This window comes from Primulina eburnea, chromosome 13, assembly GCF_022965805.1.
Source record: "Primulina eburnea isolate SZY01 chromosome 13, ASM2296580v1, whole genome shotgun sequence".
Lineage (NCBI taxonomy): Eukaryota > Viridiplantae > Streptophyta > Magnoliopsida > Lamiales > Gesneriaceae > Primulina > Primulina eburnea.
The window spans coordinates 4,509,141-4,528,478 of record NC_133113.1 but is presented as its reverse complement, the minus strand read 5'-3'; the positions used below and the strand labels follow the sequence as shown (position 1 = coordinate 4,528,478).

General features: G+C 35.2%; 1 protein-coding gene across 2 annotated transcripts; it reads right to left on the bottom strand.

Moving 5' to 3' along the window:
• Positions 1-10,052: 10,052 nt before the first annotated feature.
• Positions 10,053-19,047, bottom strand: LOC140809245 (putative transferase At1g60990, chloroplastic). Of its 2 annotated transcripts, XM_073166800.1 has the most exons (13): positions 18,769-19,047; positions 17,611-17,712; positions 17,015-17,048; positions 16,377-16,450; positions 16,213-16,278; positions 16,059-16,123; positions 12,261-12,348; positions 12,098-12,163; positions 11,558-11,723; positions 10,963-11,046; positions 10,757-10,884; positions 10,335-10,539; positions 10,053-10,275 (listed from the first exon to the last, which is right to left on the bottom strand). In XM_073166800.1, the coding sequence occupies exons 1-12, from the start codon at positions 18,958-18,960 to the stop codon at positions 10,363-10,365; spliced, it is 1,242 nt and encodes a 413-aa protein (XP_073022901.1). In that variant the 5' UTR covers positions 18,961-19,047; the 3' UTR covers positions 10,053-10,275; positions 10,335-10,362. The 2 variants fall into 2 exon arrangements, with proteins under 2 accessions (XP_073022901.1, XP_073022900.1); XM_073166799.1 differs by having other exon boundaries at positions 10,053-10,539.
• Positions 19,048-19,338: the final 291 nt, after the last annotated feature.

The window sequence follows — 19,338 nt, the reverse complement described above, 5'->3', positions numbered from 1 at the left end:
GGGCAGATGAGGTCTAAGTTGCATTGTTGTGTTACCTTACTCACATACTACATTTTAAATCAGTTTTTTTGTCCTTTCAATGGTGTTTGTGTAATCAAGGGTGTAACCTAATGGACGAAGGGGCAATTTTTTCCCTGTATTTTTTTAATATTAATTAGTTTTTAATCGTTAAAAACTAAGAATTTTGTTACGAAAATGGGGCTGTTTTGTTTTAGGGTAAATTGACAATAACTCCCCAAACCCAAACTCAACTTTCCCCTAATTCCCTACACATCAAAATCTTTCTTTAAACTCCCTAAAACTATAAAATGGACTAAAATACCCTTATACCCTATTTGCTTTTAATTGATCCCCACGTCTCCGAAAATGGTATCAGAGCATGGTTAATTTATTTCAAACACGAAAATTTTATTATTACTAGTAACTAAATGTATGAGAAGGAGAATTTCGAAAAAATTATGAATCCGAACTTTAGTTCGAGAAAGATAATTTACAAGAACTATTCCAATATTTTGGAATATATACAAGTTTATCTAACTACTGTTAGATATCAGAAACGGGAGAACAGAGAAATCTCATCTCCTGATGAAAGACAGCAGTGTTTGCAAAACCCTGCATACACAAAAGGTAGACTCTTACAGGCCGAAAAAACCAGATCTTCATCGATCTGTTAAAAATGCCAGGAACTACCATCGAGTTCGAAATTGAACTTATTTCACTAAAAATAATTCAATTAGAGCAAGAGTTACAGCGAAGTACATGCTTCACTGAACTCAGCACAAAGGGTATGCGTTTACAAGGTTTAAAAAACCGAAAAACCATACTTCAAAATCTACTCAGAAGAAATTCTTCAGAGAACAATGGATCTGTATAGACAGAAGATTTACGAAGGGAAGCTACTGCACCCTCAGGTAAAATCTCAGGTAAACTTATGATTCAAAATAATAAGTTTCTGGAGATAGTTCCAGACTCCTCTAAGCTCTCTCTAGATCTTAGAGAAATTCAAAAGACAGTCCAAAATTATGGCAATATGCTATATTTTGTACCACAACGAGTTGAGAAAATCCTTGAAACCCAAGAAGAAATTCTGGGATTAATAAAGGATATTCAAACAAGAATTCAGAAACTAGAACAACAACCAAGTTCTAGTAGAAGAACTTCAGGAGGTTGGTTACCACCATCCTTTGGTACCGAACCTTTGTTACATCAACAAGGGAAGGCCAGAGTGGTGTCAAAACCTTTAACTGAAGAAGAAAAGATGATCAATCTAATCAAGTCTGTCTCAGAAAAGAAATTGATCTGATGACAACTTTAGAAAGGATTGGTTTGGAGGATCTACAAGAGCTTGCGGAATCTTTCGCAAATCTCAAAGTAGTAGATCTAAAGATGAATACAGCAGTAGGTGAAACACCACCTGCAATAACCTGGTCATCTTCTCAGGAACCACCAAGGGAAAGTATGGGATCTCATAATGTAAATATGAGAGAATCTCAGACTGATTTCCATACTGGTGGAGGATCACACCCAGCGAGAACAAGGGTAAGGAGAACTCAAATTCCTTTGCACCAAACACCCTATGGGAAAACTGTTTTAGATCCTATACATCCTTACGGGGTTATGCTTAACCTTGATGTATTGGACTTCAAAAACAGAGAAGATCTCATAGACGATTGGACATCTGCTATGAGGATTGCAGCAGGAACACTTGATCTCAACAAAGAAGGATTCATTAAACTTTTGGAAATGAGTCTTATGGGATCAGTGAAAATTGCTTGGGACATGACTTCATCAGACATGAAAGAGTCAGTCCTAGTTGGGGAATCTCTTAGTGAGATCGCTGGAAAGATGGCTACCCTATTCAAAGCACACTTTATAGGGGTAGACTATTTCAATAGTCAAGATACAGAGAAAAGGAAAAAATATACTCAAGCTCTGTATAGTCTTGAATTACATGATATATGTTTGGTAGATGAATACATTATGTTATTCACCAAATATAGATGTAATTCAGGAGTCGAAGAAGATATAGCTATGCAGCTTTTCTTCGCAAAAATGCCAAGCCCTTGGAGAGAAATGCTCATAAGGGAATATGTACCTGGTAATCCAGATACGCTGGCAAGAAGAGCCTCTTTCCTCAAATGAAAGTTGGCAGAATGGTGTCATATGGCAGCGTTACAAAAAATTACAAACGCCTAAGGGGTATCAACAAAAGAACTCCTTTGTGTTGTAAGATAATTGATCTTCCAACAATTATTGGAAGTAAGCCACAGAAGCATAAAAGGAAAAGTTTTAGGACTCATCCTTATGCACGAAGTGGAAGAAGTTCTTGGAAACCAAGAACCGTATGGTCTAGACAGAAAGCCAGATCTTATAAATCTGGACAAAGAAGCGGACCATCAAGGAGTAGGATATCATCCCAAGCATCAAGTACATCTCGAAGCACAGGAAGAACGCCTACGAAGAAAACTTTCAGAAGAGCTCATACTCGGGCTAATGAAAGTTTCAAAGACTGTAATTGCTGGACATGTGGAGCAAGAGGTCATATCTCGACCAACTGTCCAGAAAATGAAAAAAGAGGTATTAAACGCTTTGATCCTACCCCGGATATTGAAGAAGCAGTTTACTACCAAGATCTTATTCAAGTATACCGGTTTGAGGACATTGCCTCAGATGAGAGTATATATGAAGAAGAAGAAGTCTTAAGTCAGGAAGAATCTGATGGAACAGAATCGGAATCTGACTGAAGACGAGGTGTTTCGACACGAAACACATGAAGATCTGTCTGGATTTTTCAGCCAGACAACAATATCTCATAACATGGTTCAAAGAATCATGAGAGAAAATCCGAGTCTACAGAGATATCAAGGTTTCTCTGCAGGACAGGTAGAAAAGTTCTTAGGAAGTCTTGGCCTAAGAAACAGAAAGCATCATCTAATCTATAAAGTTTCTAGAAGGGAAATGGCAATCCCGATGGAACTTACAAGAAATAGAATGGAGATGCAGTTAATTCCTTCCGAAGAAATCAAGGAGGAATTACAAAAACTCAAAATAGAAGTAGCAAGGACTATGTCCTGGATTCATATCGGAGCAATCCAAATTATGATAAAGGCTACTTTCAAAGAAGGGATAGATTCACCTATCGATATTGCTATTTGCGACAAAAGAATGGGGAATCTACAAGATTCAGTACTGGGAACAATATCAGGAAACCTCTGTGCAGGAAAAATTGTAGGGGTAATCTATCCAAGGATAGCCTACAATCTGGCAGATCGAGATTTCAGCCGAGCCTTGACATTGCATCAGAACTTCAAGGAAAAAAGGCTGATGAAAGAAGGTAATAGGCCATATTCTATTACCTATCAAATTTCATATGCTCTATCTAATACACATCATTCTGAATTGTTTATTAGAAACGAGTTTATTGAAATCCCTGAGATATTCGGAAAAGTTGCTCAGGCAATTTATCCAGAAAGAGTTGAGTTTCCTTTAATACAGGAAACAGATATCCAGATCCAAGACAAACCGATTCTACAGAGGAATCAAAGTCTTAAATTGGAATCAAGAAGACTATCTTTTCAAGGAGATAGAATTACAAGTTACAGATGGGATAAAAGGCCTGTCATAGAAACCCAACAGGAGCTGAAAAGTTTTTCTACAATAGGAAAACTTAGATGCCCAGAAGGGTGGATGGAAGTAGAAATATTATTTGATATTACAAAACAAAGGAATCAATTTCCTTGTAATACCCAGTGTTCTAAAAGGCGCCGCCTAGCGCCGCCTAGGCGGCGCCTAGGCGGTGGGCGGTTGCCCACCGCCTCGATTTTTGGCTGGGCGACAGGGCTGGGCGCTGCCACATTAAGCGGCCGCCTAGGCGGCTCGGGCGCCGCCTAGGCGGGATGGTCGCCGCCTGGGCGGATAGCGCCTAGGCGGATTTGTATTTTTTAAAAAAAAATTGGGCCTTTAAAATTTAATGCCAAGATCATCAACAAGAGGAGAAGACAAGAAGAAAAAGGAGTAGATGTGCTACTTACAACTGAAGCAACTATGGCACAAGGATGGATTGTTGATGGTGGAGATGAAGATGCTGAGACAAATGTCGAAGATGTAAGAGAACTTCATGAAGAAGAATTTGTATAGGATGAAGAGGAGGAAGACGCCATGGATTTTGAGTTTGAATCTGATACAGAAAAAGTGTTGGAAAAATATGGAGATGAACAAGAAGAAATAGATGTTTAGACTTAATATCTATATATTTTGTCGGAAAAATGTTGAAGTATCATGGATGATACGAAGGTTGTAGCAAACATATGATAGTGATTGACCAATATTAGTAATATATAAAAACGTATTAATATCTATATACTAAATATTATTAATTTATTATTGCATAGAAAATCATAGTTTTAGACATAAAAGTTGTATTTTATAGTAAAACTCGTATATGTCACAAGATTTTTGGGCTTAAAAAAAAACCGCCTAGGCGGCCGCCTAGGCCCCGCCTAAACGCCTAGGCGCTAGGCGGTAAGTGACCGCCCGCCTACCGCCTACCGCTTTTTATAACACTGGTAATACCATATACTATTTGGAACAACCTACGATAGGAACTTACCAAGGACTGATTAATATCGGAGAATTGGAAGTCCATATTCAAGGAATTCCAGGGAAAGATTCAGATCGACTGATTCTCGGACTAGAGTTTCTCGAGGAACACAAGCCTTGGAAACGTCTAGAATACGGAATGGAGTTTATGGCAGAAGACAAAATGTGGAAAATCCAATGACAACAAGTCCATTCTCCATATACATTCCAGTAGGAATGTTGTATGAACAATATAAGGCAGAATACTTTGCTGCATATATTGATTCAGGTGCTGGAATATGTACAGCAAAACGAGGAGTTTTTCCAAATAAGTTGGAAGAAGAGTTACCCAAGATTGCTGGAAGAGATTTTTCCAGAAGAATCTTAATCTTTTGTAAAGGGATTAAGATGACTGAAATCATGATTGGCGGTGCTGGACAAACACCTTGGTACAAGGTAAAGACACCACCAATTTATTTTCATGATACAGGAGCTGACATATTGTTAGGAAATAATTTCCTACAAATGTTCAAGTCCTATACACAAGAAAATGAGACTAGAAGATTAGTGTTCACAACACCATGTGCTCACAAAATCATAGTCCAGAGACTTAGGGAGGCATTTTACAGAAAATTGTCAATCCAGTTTCGCAGCAAGCGTGGTGATTCAGGAAAACTTCTGAACCCAAAAATGAAGGATTCAAGACGGTTTGGAGAAACAATGCTCCAGTTAAGAGCAGATAAGGAACTCCAACCAGAAGATATAGAATGCCTTAAGATAACTCTACATACAAATGAGGTAGAGTTTGAATCTAAGGTATCACTAGAAGATGTCAAGAAGAGGATCAAAGAAAATTATAACGAAGATCCCTTGGCATGGTGGGACAGAAATCAACTCAGGGCTTGCCTTAAGATCAAGGAAGGCAAAGAGTATGAATTTGTCCGCTGTAAACCCATCCCCATGAACATCATCGATCAGAGGGATATGCAGATTATAATCAAGGAACATTTGGACCTTGGATTAATCAAGGCAGGTACGTCACCATACAGCAGTCCAGGTTTTCTGGTAAGAAATCATGGTGAGATTAAACGAGGAAAACCCAGATTGGTTATTAATTATCAAGAAATTAATAAAATTCTGGAGTTTGATGGGTATTTTATACCTAGTAGAGAACACTTGATTAGTTGCATACGCAACGCCAAGATATTCTCTAAGTTTGATTGCAAGTCCGGATTCTATCAGATTCGGATGCAGGAAGAAAGCAAGAAATTCACAGCTTTCTCCACCCCGCAAGGACATTATATCTGGGAGGTATTACCAATGGGATTGGCTAATTCACCACAGATATTTCAAAGAAAGATGGATAATCTTTTCAAAGATTATTTTAAGTTTATGTTTGTTTACATCGACGATGTTTTAATAGCATCCAAAGATATGAATGAACATGTTAAACATTTGGAGATTTTCTCTAATGTTTGCAAGAAAGAAGGACTGGTTTTATCTGAAAAGAAAGCAGTCATTGCTACAAGAAAGATTGAATTCCTCGGAATTGAAATCGATGAGTCAGGAATAATTCTGCAAGAACACATAGTGGAAAAAGTGCAGAATTTTCCAGAGTATCTCAAAGACAAGAAGCAACTTCAAAGTTTTTTAGGGGTTGTTAATTTTGCTGGGATGTTTATTAAAAACCTAGCAAAACACAGGAAGGTGTTCAGTCCATTGTTGAAAAAAGATGCTAGATTTATATGGACAGACGAACACACAAAAGGACTTATCCATTTAAAGAAGGTTTGCAAAAATCTTCCAAAGATGGCTATTCCTCAAGACGAGGATGATCTGGTATTGTATACCGATGCCAGTGATCATTGGTGGGCTGCAGTATTAACAAAGCTCACACCAGAGGGAGAACAACCATGCAGATATTGTAGTGGGCTATTCTTAGATGCAGAAGCCATAAGATGACATATCAACGAAAAAGAATTTTATGCAGTAAAGAGGGCTTTTGAAAAATGGCCGTTATTTTTACTTGCAAAGAAATTCACTTTGAAAGTTGATAACACTCAAGTTAAAGCCTTTTTGAGGAATAGAATTGAGTCTAAACCTGAGAAGGCTAGATTATTACGATGGCAAGCTTTATGTCAAAATTATATTTTTGATATTATAATAATAAAATCTCATGAAAATATTCTTGCAGATTTTTTAACAAGAGATGGACAGCATTGACATTGATGCTATTATCAAGATGCAGAGGCATTTAAGGGAACACCTTGAAATGCTTCAAACCGAGTTCAACAAGTTAGCTGTTAACACAGAAGTTGCGGGAAGGCTACAACAAGCTGATAAAAGAATTGTCTCTGATCGAATTACAGGATGTTTACAGGCATATACTCAGTTATGGTCTGTAACACAAAGGCCTATCCTCCAGGGCATTGAGAGACCACTGGTTTCTCAAATGGAGAGTTTTCGAGTACAGGACTCTATACCTGTAGCGGGGGATTCAAATACCCCTTGCACAAGTGTTAAGTCGGGATCATCACCAGATGAGTCGACTGAAACAAAAATTGAGACTCCTGATCCTTATCTTGAGTCCTCAAGTCAACCCTTCACCTTGGGGATCGAAGAGGGAGAGATCAACCTTAGGCCTCGAATTGATAAAGGCAAATCTAAGGTTGGTACTAACGAAACAACAATTTCTCCATTCCAGGTTTATCAGCAGAATTGGGAGAAGTTGAAAACAAGAATAGGCATTAACCCAGCTACAAACAGGGTTGATGTTTCAGGAAAATATCCAAGGGTATGGATGAAACCTAATTCATATCCCAAGGAGGTTAAAGCTTGGTATGAATTTGGGGCTCTCGCCTCAGTTTATACTACATCACCCAGCTTTCCGGAAATTTCATGTCTACCAAAATGGATCCAGGAAGCTGTTCATGAAACTTGGGCAAATAATGATTATTTGTCCAGAGGAGATATTCTGGAATTGTATTTTTTCAGTGCAGCACCAGAACCAGCAGGGAAAGGCACACATGAAGCCTTTCATTTCATCAAGCTAAGGAGGCCAGATTCAAATGTCCAGAAATTTATCAAGGACCCTCCGACAGAAGAAACACCCCTGGTGTCTTCAATAACTGAAGATGACATTTCTACCAGAAGAGCTTGGGGTATTTGGGTCTGTCTCACTGAGATGGACAAAGTCAAGTTTCCGTTCAAATTCTACAATCATTCAGTGAACGGATCATTCCTGTTAAATACCATGACAGGAAAAACAACAAGTTTTGCAGAAGATCTATTTGAAAAGAAAAGAAATCTTTTGTGGAATAGCAAGCTGCCGGCAAGCAAAGAGACTCGCCGAAAATTCTGTAACATGACACACATAGGAAGATGGTCAGAAAACATCTGCCTTGAATGCCAAGACCAGAAGAAACCAGAGTTTGGTAAAGGTTTAAAACCGAGATCAGATCGGAAAAACTTTACCGACACAAGCACAAGTAGGGAAGGACCACATACACATTTTCCTCGAGGATACAAAAAACCAAAGATTCCTCGACAAAATTAAAAGGGACATGTGACCCTCCATTACAAAAAGCAGGACCACTACCATGTGAGTGGTAGAAACAAGACAACCACTAATTAGTGGTAAAGGACAAATGGACCACCAATAACAAATGGTGGATGACTCAGCAAACATTGGATACCAATCTAAAGGGAATCCAATGAATAAAAAGTAAATTAACTGGTCCCGAAAAATCACCTATAAATAAGGACAGATCGGAAACCAGTTAAAACACACCAGAATCAAAACTTAAAAATGTATAGGATATATTTGAAAGTTTTGAAAAGAAAATTAACATACAAGAGAAAAGAGGCAGAAGCTCTTAAATGGTTAGTAAATCATTTCCGAGAATATAAAGGAGATGAAATTACTGCCGATATTTTGGAAACTCATCGTCAATGGTATCTGAAAGAAATAAAAGAGGATGAGAAGCTGATGTCAAGATTAATAATCTAGACAGGGACCCCTCAACCACCAAATGGTCCCCAATTTTTCCTCATTTCTTTCATACAAGGTTGTAATATTTTCTTTTCAAGTTTTATGAGTGTTAAGAGTTCAGCTACGATAAGTAGCTAAACAAGTTTCTCCTCCTCTACAGGAGGTTACTATGTAATATATAAATATTTGTGTTTGAATAAAAGAGATCTTTGCTCTAGCCCCTCTCATGTATTATTTTCAAAATTTGATCTTTTGCTGTACGCTCTAAGGTAGGAAACGAATTAGAGCTGTGCTAAGTATTGCTGAAGGAATCTGCTTAGTAACCATCGGTTGCGATTGTGTGGTTGGACTGTGAGGAGCAGTTCGTAAAATACGGTGGATATAACCCGGTGGTACTCTAGTCAAAGAGGTAAAAGATTTAATTTATTTTACGGAAGCATGATGGGCCTTTTAATACAAAAGAAAATCAATTATTTGAAAAATAAGGTTGAAGGGTAGGATGGGAAATTTTAAAGAAATGGGGAGTTGAAACAAAGTTTTAGTGGGGTAGGGAGTAAAAGAGAAGTTGAGAATGGGTATAGGGATTTTTTGACAAGTTGCCCTTTGTTTTATAACTGTGGTCAAACTTTTTTTTTTTTAAAAAAAGCCTCCAGTAATGTATTTGTTCACTACATGAGAGGGTTATTTTTTTTAAAAAAAGTTTGACCAAGTCTATTTTCCTAAATATCCCACGAAAATGTATGCCTCCCCAAATCAAGGGAAAAAAAGGTGGAAAATATTGAGTATTGGCTATTTGATTTCCTTCAAATATGTAGAATTAAAACGTCCTCAAATTGACATAATCTGTGCCATTGATGGGAAATGCCTTCTAATATTCATTCATCTTTTAGCAATAATTTTAATTGCATTATTAATTAAGTAAATCGAATATTGTTAAATTTACAACGATCGCTGTGAAAAAACAATTCAATTTCCGGTCACAATCTTAGTCGGAAAAATCAAATATAATGCTATTTATAATTGTTAAGAGTAAACCGATAATTTATCATTCATTACATAATAATATCTCAATCTAACAAACCAAATAATAGCATATCATTTATGGCAAAAACTTGTGTGAGACGGTCTCACGGGTCATATTTGTGAGACGGATCTCTTATTTGGGTCACCCATGAAAAAGTATTACTTTTTATGCTAAGAGTATTACTTTTTGTTGTGAATATGGGTAGGGTTGACCCGTCTCACGATTATGACCCGTGAGACGGTCTCACATGAGACTCCCTCATCATTTATTTATATACAAGTATTTAATATCCAATCGAATCCATTAATTTCAGTGATCACAGATTAATTTATCTGTAAACAATCTTATCACTTAAACCAAACAAAATACACAAGTTGGAGTCTTTGTGAATCCAATCATCCATATAAAACATATAATGAAGTGCAGATTAAGGGATTGGAAACAGCTTTCATGATGGAATACTTCAATACACTTCGGACATATATCTATACATTTTAGAGAAAAGTTCAAATTACATCTCCATACATGAAACATGTGATTACTACACCAATTTCCAAGTCCCAACTTGTTCTTGACCAGCTAAAATTTGCGATTCAATCCTATATGGTTTATGCCCACATGCACTTCACACACCATATTAATTGGAAAAACATTGTTCTAATATTTTCTACACATAAACTAGCTATGTAGTGCTCCATAATACAACGACGAAACAGGAATACATTATCTCAAAAGGCATACCAATGTTTGGAGGACGATAGTCACAAGGCTAAGTCTTTGGTGGTGGAAGTTGCTCCCTGAGAAAGGGAAGTTCCACCAGTTTACCAATGACACCCTCACCAACAGTTACGGAGTCTCCCTCTGAAGTCACTCTCCTCTTGATATATCCCAGTCCAAATAGCTCAGATCCTTTCCTACCAGCTGTGAAGCTTGTCAGTTTGCCAACCTGCAGTTTACAGGCATTGTTCGCATCTTTATATGTTGAAAAAATACAAATGACAGTGACACTGAAAACGGAAATTGGCTCCGTGAATGGTTGTCCTGTCTATTTGATACATAGATGAGTTAAAGCTCCCAGAAAAATAATTTTAATAAGAAGCTCCTTAGGTATTTTGACTCAAAAAATTATTTTTTCATAGCGTAGAGAAGAACATGGGGACTACCTTATTTCCATCAAAGGTAATGATATTGCCTGGTTCCACTGGGGATGATAACCGTAAACCCCATAATCTCTGCTTGACTCCATCATAAGTTACAAGTCTGGATATGGTCTCCTGTCCTTTGTAACACCCTGCCAAAGAAACCCATGGCTTCAAAAAACCAACCATGTAAGATTTCACTTGAGAAGAAATGTAGTAAAAAGTGCCACCTTTATTCAAAGAAACTCCCCTCCAGAGACCTGCCTCCAAAACATTATATTCGTCCGTGAGTTCTTTTCCAGGAGCAGGTCGTCCTGCAAAATTTAACATGTAAACGTCTGTTGCAAATTGTAATTATAATGAGATGAACCCAGAGATAAACTCTGTACAAGAGGAACTCTCCTCTTCCCTAGCCTAAGCTAGTAAACCACTCAACAAAAAAAAAATACTCAATGCCTAATCCAAAACACTCTCTCCTCTTACATTCTCTTTTCCTTTCCCAAGTTATGGCTTCTAGAATTCTTTTACTAACTAGAGAATGACTTTGGACCATTTTATTAAAGCCCGATACAAAATAACTCAAGTCCCTAACAATGTCTGCAAGAAATAGGCGGCAAATTTGCACAATAATATAACATGACTTCTTGATATGTAAAAGAGAATCCCAAGTTGCCACAACATTTCAGAAAATCTAAGATCCCAGAACATGTCAAAGAAATACTGTTGGAAAAGTCGTTCAACCTCAACGAATTACAGAAAAAACGCACACATGCCAAAATGCCCATGAAGAACAAAAGAATAACAAAAAAGAGCCAATTTTTTTACCTCTTAAAATCCTCAATGTTTCCCAAGCATTAGCACCCATAGGAACTGCGCCTTGACCTACAAGAGTCTTCCAGACAGATCCAGCAGCAGATGGAGACATCATTAAGGTAAATCCTTCTTCTGAAATTGTACTTCCAACCGCCACAGTCAAAGGCATCCCACCGATCTGCATAGCACAAGGAGTTCTATTGATTTCCCATTATATATAATATTCTACAAAAAGAAGAGCAAATTAAATAACTGTAACTACTCAAATAACTGTAACTACTCAGATTCATCATCTAGATGCGGGCTTCTTACTAATTAAACTAAAAACAAATCTCATCTTAACCACATTCTTTTCATTACTGTAAATGAGTCCGCCATTCGACATAATATAAAAGGCAACCCAAAGAGCTCACGATGAATTCACAGATGATGGTAGCAAAAACTTCATTGTTACTACTTACTAATTCATTCTTGACTTGAAATTTCAAGTTTTGAATAAAGAAACCCAAATAAAATTTGATAAGGCTTCGGCATCTTGGAACCAACACTTACATTGTAATGTTTGTGAGAACCATATGGTTGACCAACAAGATTACCCACATTCAAATTCTTCATCATCTGTTTCCGCATCACAGATCAGCAAAAACAGAAGATATCTAAGGACATAAATGTAAACACAAAAAGGAAAATATTCTATTTTAATGAAAACACATACTTCAATGCTTTTAGGTCCCAATAATGAAAACATCCTAGTCTGGTTCGTAATATCTTGAATTTCCACTTTGTCAGCAAAAAATATGTACCTTCAAAACAAAGATGTTAGCATACAAAGAGATGTAAAACTGTGATTGAACAGCCAATGGTGTGTGCATCCATACGTATGAGTTTTTGAATCACTTAGTACTAACTTTTCAATCGTAGGGGTTATAGCCCATGATTTGTGTTGGTGGCATCTTATAGCCAATAACTTAATTCAGTATTTACTCAGGAGTGGTCGATAAAAGGTTCAATAACATTCAACGAACAACAAAATAAAACTATTCCGGCTTACAAATATTTTATTAATTTAGCAACTTTACAATTTGAGTACAGCTCCTTTTAAATAATTACAAAATACAAATGAAGATCCCAATATTTTAGGCGTTAGGATCAATTGGATTTGATTTTATCCAATCTAACTAAATATTTCTATGTTCCCCTTCTTCAAGCTGGGCTTAGATGTCGATGAGACCAGGCTTGTGGACAAGAAATTCAAAAATATTCTCACTCAGCCCTTTAGTAAGTAGCTCGACTATTTGTTGTGAAGTAGGAACATATTCAATCTTGATCGTGCCTTCCTTCAGCTTTTCTTTAATTAAGTCTACTTCAACATGCTTTGTTCTATCATGATGAACTAGATTACGAGATATACCGACGGTCGACTTGTTATCACAATAGAGTTTCATAGGATTTTCAAATCCTGCTTTTTAATTTTTCCGCCACTCTCTTAATCCAAACAACCTGACATGTTCCAAGAGCCATGACCATATATTCTACTTCTACACTGCTTTTAGCCATAACAGACTGTTTCTCGCTATGACATGTTACTAGATTTCCCCACAATAAAGTGCAACATCCTGATTTTGATTTTCGACCATCAATTGAACATGCCCGAGCAGTATTAGTAAATCCTTACACTTTTACACTAGTTTTAGCAAAGAATAAGACTTATCCTGTTGTTTGCATCAGGCATCTTGATACATAATATTGAGAACCTGACATGGAGAATTCATGTACCGGCTGACCAAACTGATCGCGAATGCAATATTTGCCCTTTTCGTGAGAGATAAATAAGTCTTCCAAGGAGGCGTTGGTAATTTTCTTTGTCGCCGAGTCATCCTTCCAACATTTTCCTTCAGTAGCATGATGCACGTGCGTTGCACGTAATATCAATTATATTATAAAAATTAAAAAAAAAATGATTTTCTAAAAAACAATTTGAATCATTTCGTTATTTATCTGGGCTTAATTTCTTATCATATTAGACGTACTTTCAAAATTGTTTCTCAAATTAAAATTCAAATAGTTCATTTTATGTTATATAATAAATTGTAATAAACATAATATATAGAACAAAATAAACTGAAACAATTTTTTTTAAAAAATTATATATTCAAACACTATATATAAAGTATAATAACCTAAAAATCAACCAAATTATGGATTTTATCAATGTATAAATCATAATCTACCAAATCGAAGCATACTAAAGGCAAATAATTATCAATTTAAAATCACAGTGACTAACTCATCAAAACAATATTAAAACAAATGAAATAGTAATATTGATAGTAAAATATAACTCATAATTTTTATTTAACCTCCTAAGAATGTTTTTACTTTTTATTTTTACAAATCTATATCATGGACAATAAATTCTATATATCGATCTTTCGTAGACTAACATTGATTACTATTAATTTCTTGTTAAATAAGTTTTAAAATAATAAATAAATCAACATACGTAAAGAAATGCGCAAATAAGATTATATCATAAATATCAAATAAACTCATATAATAATTATTAAATATAGATTTTACACTTTTGGTATGATTTTCACCATTAAATTTTGAAATATAAAAAAAGAAATAAACTTTCATAAAAAAATGTTATTTTTGTATCTATTGAATTAATTAGTTTGATTTCAAAATAATTAAATAAAGATATTAAATATCATATGTAAAAATTCTGATACTTTGACAAATACTAATCAACGATCATTATAATTTATTTATTATAAGGATTATATCATATATTGTTTTTACAGTAGAAAAATAACTTAGAGTCTTTTTATTGTTCATTAAATCTCTTTTCATGAATTACATATTCAAAGTCTTGATTGTTGATTGATTTTACAAGCAATACATGTAATTTTACAATTTAATAAAATAATTATGCCCATAACATACATATTCGTTATACATGTTTTTTTCCATATTTTTTTGAAATTGTACTATCTTTTAAAATCAAAATTAAACTCTTTACTTTCAATTTTTTGTTAAAAAACCCATAAAAATATGTTAGTTATTCTACTATTGCATATATAGTTATAAATTTTTCATATATCTTTTTGTGATACTATAATTTATTACTTAATTAGAAATTGAACTAAAAATATAATTACAAAAGTACAATAAAATCATTGGGAAAAAAACGTAAAGAGAAAATTAAAAGGATAAAACATTTAAATGTAGTATAAAGATGAGTTATTTGATAAAATTAATATAGGAGTTACATTCTATTCTTGAAATGTATATAGAAGGTTAATTTTGTCATTGCACAATTGGAAAACAATGCCCTTTATCCACACTTTTATAGGTATATAGATATAGATTACCAAGTTCAATCAGAGTTTCACTTGGTTGACACCCTAGAATATATGTTTCCTCCAAGAGGTCTAAAGCGTATTTCCTTTAGGAGGCTGAAATCCTTTTCGTACTTCTTGCAATCTACATTTCTGATAAGTATTTTAAAGCTTCAAGGTTTTTGACTTCAAATTCACTGGCCATCATTGGTTTGAGTTTTTTCATATCTTCATTCTCACTCGAAGGGACGTGAGTATGATTAACATAGACTATGAAGATGACGACCTTTCCTCTTTAAAAGTGTCCCACAAGCATGGTGTGGCCACCCTATCCCTGATTGTAGCCAAAATTCTTGATGGCCTTCGAGAACCTATCAAAGAATGCTCGAGGAGATTGTTTCAAGCCATCAAGTATTTGTAGATTTTACAAACAGTTTCATTTCCATCTTCAAATCCAAGGGGTTGGCACATATAACTTCTTCCAACTCACCATTTAAAAAGGCATTTTAAATATCAAACTGATGTAGAGGCCAGTCAAGATTCAAGATTAAATGCAAAAGAGAGAAGGATCAGAACCGTATTAAGTTTAACAACCAGGGCAAACAATTTGTTATAGTCAATTCCAAAAGTTCACATAAAACCTTTGGCCACTGAACGAGCTTTATTCGTTCCACTTATCAATCTACCTCATATTTAACAGGAAATACAAACCAAGATCCTATGGGCATTAGGATCAATCTATATCTATTTACAAAGAATTACATCCTAACAAAATAAAATTTAGCATCAATTTTAGGAATATAGGCTTTAGAAAAAATGCATACAGTTTGGAAAGGTATAGAAGTCCAAAGAGGTACATAAATCAAAGATTTGATTAACTGAAAGATGCCGAGTTGGGATGTGGTCAATGCACAAACAGAGGCAGTTAAAAGATTTTTTAATCATAGCCTCGCATTCCTATAAAGGATACAAAGTCCAGACAAATTCAGTTCCAGATTATTATGTCACATAACAAGCAAGTCATTTCTTTTGGTGAAAGAGGGGAAGGGGGAATCTATGTTATGTAAACTCGGGAATATAAAAGGTATAAATGCATGCATGAGACAATCACTTAGAGGCTAAAGGAAAGTATGGTAAATGAAGACTGAAAGGGAATATCTATAACATACTTCTTCAGCATTTCAACAATGCTTCCACAAGTTGTTGGTGAGACCACCAACACTACTGCATTTTTCTGTTGATGTAACAATAAGGGAAGAATGAGTATAAAGTTTGCAAGTATTGGAAATCAACTATCGGTTACAATTTCAAAATAGAGATTACCATGACCCATGCATGAGAAAGGTCAATTGTTCGAGCAGTTGACGTCACGAAAACAGTATCACAACCCTAAAAGTATAACAGAGGAATCAACATTCGAGCCGAAACAGACTAGCCTCTCTTGGAGCTTACATGAAAGGAAAAATGTGAAAAATGCCCAAGACTACCTGGCCTTCACTAAGACATTCAAAGTTTGCTGTAGATTGATTGTGCAGAAACTGTATTCGATCTTGCCCACTGACTTCATCAGAAATCAAGATAAAAGTGAAAAACAATCACTATACCCAAGATAAATTTAAAAGAGAATGTCAGTGTATTCAATTGGATAATTTACAATATACGCCAAGAATATGTTATATTTTAGGTATGTGTATACACATGGAAACCATCAATGAAACCTATCAAAACAGATAGATAAATTAGTAATTCTGACCACATAAGAAGAATATTTATGCTATGTGGCCATCCCATCTAAAAGTTTGACATGGTGGAGAAAAAAGGCATTTAATAATCAATCTCTTCAATATGACACCTCATAGTGACGAGATTAGTTCCAATTCTAGGGCCATTTACGTGAAACATTCTTAGGTCTTTTACATGGATTTCATACCATGTTAGGTGATGATGTCATTGAAGGATTGAGTTGTTAGAGAGCGAAGAGATATATAATATCTGTCCGCATAATAAATTTGTTCTTTTGAAAAACCGATTATGTAATGATTTGTCAAAAATTCCACAAATAAAATGACAACCAACTAATTGAAACGATTTTTAATTCTGCAGAATATACTTTGGAAAGATTTACCTCTAATTCTGCCATAATTTGAAAGATCCACAACCTAAACGAAAGAAAGCCATATCAAATTTCTGGAATAAAGTCAATCATTAACAATAAATGATGTTTTAATTTCTAAGCCATAAATTAACAAATGCAATAGTAGCTGCACATAATAAAAAAGAATGTAGAAATTATGTTAAGCCCTTATATTATGCAGACAAGAATTGTTGCAGATATCAATTTCAATTACTACATACGCCCAAATGAGGTCTAAATTTTATAAGGCAGACTGCTGGATTAATAAAATAAGTTGAACATTGAAGAAAACTTTTTCACTTCCTTGAAAACAAGGATGCCCAACCCAAAACATCAAACAACAAACAAATTAATTTGACTACGCCTGTGTTCAACTTACTGAAACTTTTGTGACCCACACCATGCTGGTATTAAAAATTTATATTTAGCTATTTTACTACCTGAGGAAAAGCAAGGACAAAAAGGTGTTGACATAAACTAATAAAAGAAAAAAAAATGCTTCATTTGCTGAGGAATTACAAATGGTTTCTACTTCATTCACTAACAAGAGCAAGGAAGGTATAATTTCAATTTTACCATCTACATACCGCAACATCATTGTTCACTGCATCTAATGCCTCATCATCATTATCAAATTTATTTGTTATCCAATCTTCCAAGAATTTTGGTTCGGCTTCTGTAGTTGTCTCCTGAAACAAGATCCCACAAAAATTTACCAAGTGAGAACAAATAGAGCATACTTTCCTTTTCATTCATAAGCAAAAGAGCATGTAAATTTTAAATATCCCATGAAATACCAGAGAAACAATGCAAAGCAGGCAACACAAAGCATTTTGCTCAATTCGGGCAACACAGCGAGGTTCATCAGTAATTCAGTGATAGTACAAGTCATGCCTTTTCTTATCTTTAGTAACAGTGAACTCAATAGCTTGATGATTGGCAGGGTATTTTTTGACAACAAAGATTAGCCACTAGTTGCCAGTCTTTCTCGCAAAGTCACACAACAGCATAACTTTTGGACCATCCCATGTAATTGGAGAACTTGCAACCATATTAGTTTGATGATGAATGGTTCGTAACATCGACATAATCACGAATATTATTCATCAGCCGATTTCAGCCCAAATTTGCAGTAAAAAATAAAGAACAAGTTATGCTCAATTTGACAAGTACATTAGACAGATCAATTTTAAATTATTCCAACCAATGATTTCATAGACATACAGTTCACATATCTATAAAAACATAAAATCTGTCCCATTTCCATAGTCCCCACCACTAACTCAAATGCAGTAACATGTTCTCCATTCACTTCACATGATAATATTGATGGATGATAAGTAACTTGAAACTTTCTCCATCTCCTTTTCAGATAAGCTCTATACATAACATATGTTCTCTTAAAGAGCTCATACAGTTGAAATGAGCAGAAGCTTAAGACTAGCATCGAGTTAGTGTCCATGGAGTACACCAAATATCGTAGGCGATTCCATAACACCTCAATGCTTATCAGCTTCAGAGATTGAGCAATTTTACATTTCATACGTTAACTGCAAAATTAGTGCGAATGATTTCGGATTCATGTCCCTAGTTGGACTTCAATCGTAACAGAATTCACAGGTAAACAAAAAAAAAAGATTTTGAATTCCAATTGAACAGAAAACCATCAGTTTAACTCGATATCATCACCATGCGGATTCAGATTTCTTAATCAACAGATAAAATGATCGTGAAGGGACGCGTACGGAAGTGTCGAGGTCTATGGGCGGAGGAGAGAGGTCGAAAGGCAACGCACAGTATATATACAGCTTCTTCTTGTTGTTGCATTTGCAGCAGCGAAACGCATCGTTTCGGAGCTTCGGAAACGGTGTCGTCGTCGGAAACGATAGGCGGAGAGTGCAAGCCGGAGAGCTGAGGAGCACGGCTGCGGAAGACATTGGTGTCCGTTCTCGTTCAGCTGATTTCAGATTATAGCTGACGTCACCTACTGTCAGCCTAGCTCCGCTCTATATAAATTATTACTATTATTATATTATTATTATTTTAGAGATTGAATCGGCGGCTATGTAAAAAATAAATAAATTTTGACATATAAAATAGGTGAACGATTAAATTTATAGATTGTAAAAAAATTATGGTTTTTTCAATGTTTATCGTGAAAAAAAATAAAAATTGAATAAATAATGTATGTTAGAGAATATTAGTAATATACTGTATCACGCCATTTTCATTGACGTGAAAGTTGTGTGACTTGCTTTAAAAAATTTAATTTTTTTAAAAAAATTTAAGTAAGTTACACCCAATTAATTGACGTG

Excerpts from the sequence above, each read along its gene's own strand:
- LOC140809245 (XM_073166799.1), bottom strand. The coding sequence starts at position 18,960 with ATGTCTTCCGCAGCCGTGCTCCTCAGCTCTCCGGCTTGCACTCTCCGC. Across the intron at positions 16,279-16,376 it reads AATGTCTTAGTGAAGGCCAG|GGTTGTGATACTGTTTTCGT; the intron begins GTAGTCTTGGGC and ends TTATACTTTTAG. Across the intron at positions 11,047-11,557 it reads AACATTGAGGATTTTAAGAG|GACGACCTGCTCCTGGAAAA; the intron begins GTAAAAAAATTG and ends TAAATTTTGCAG.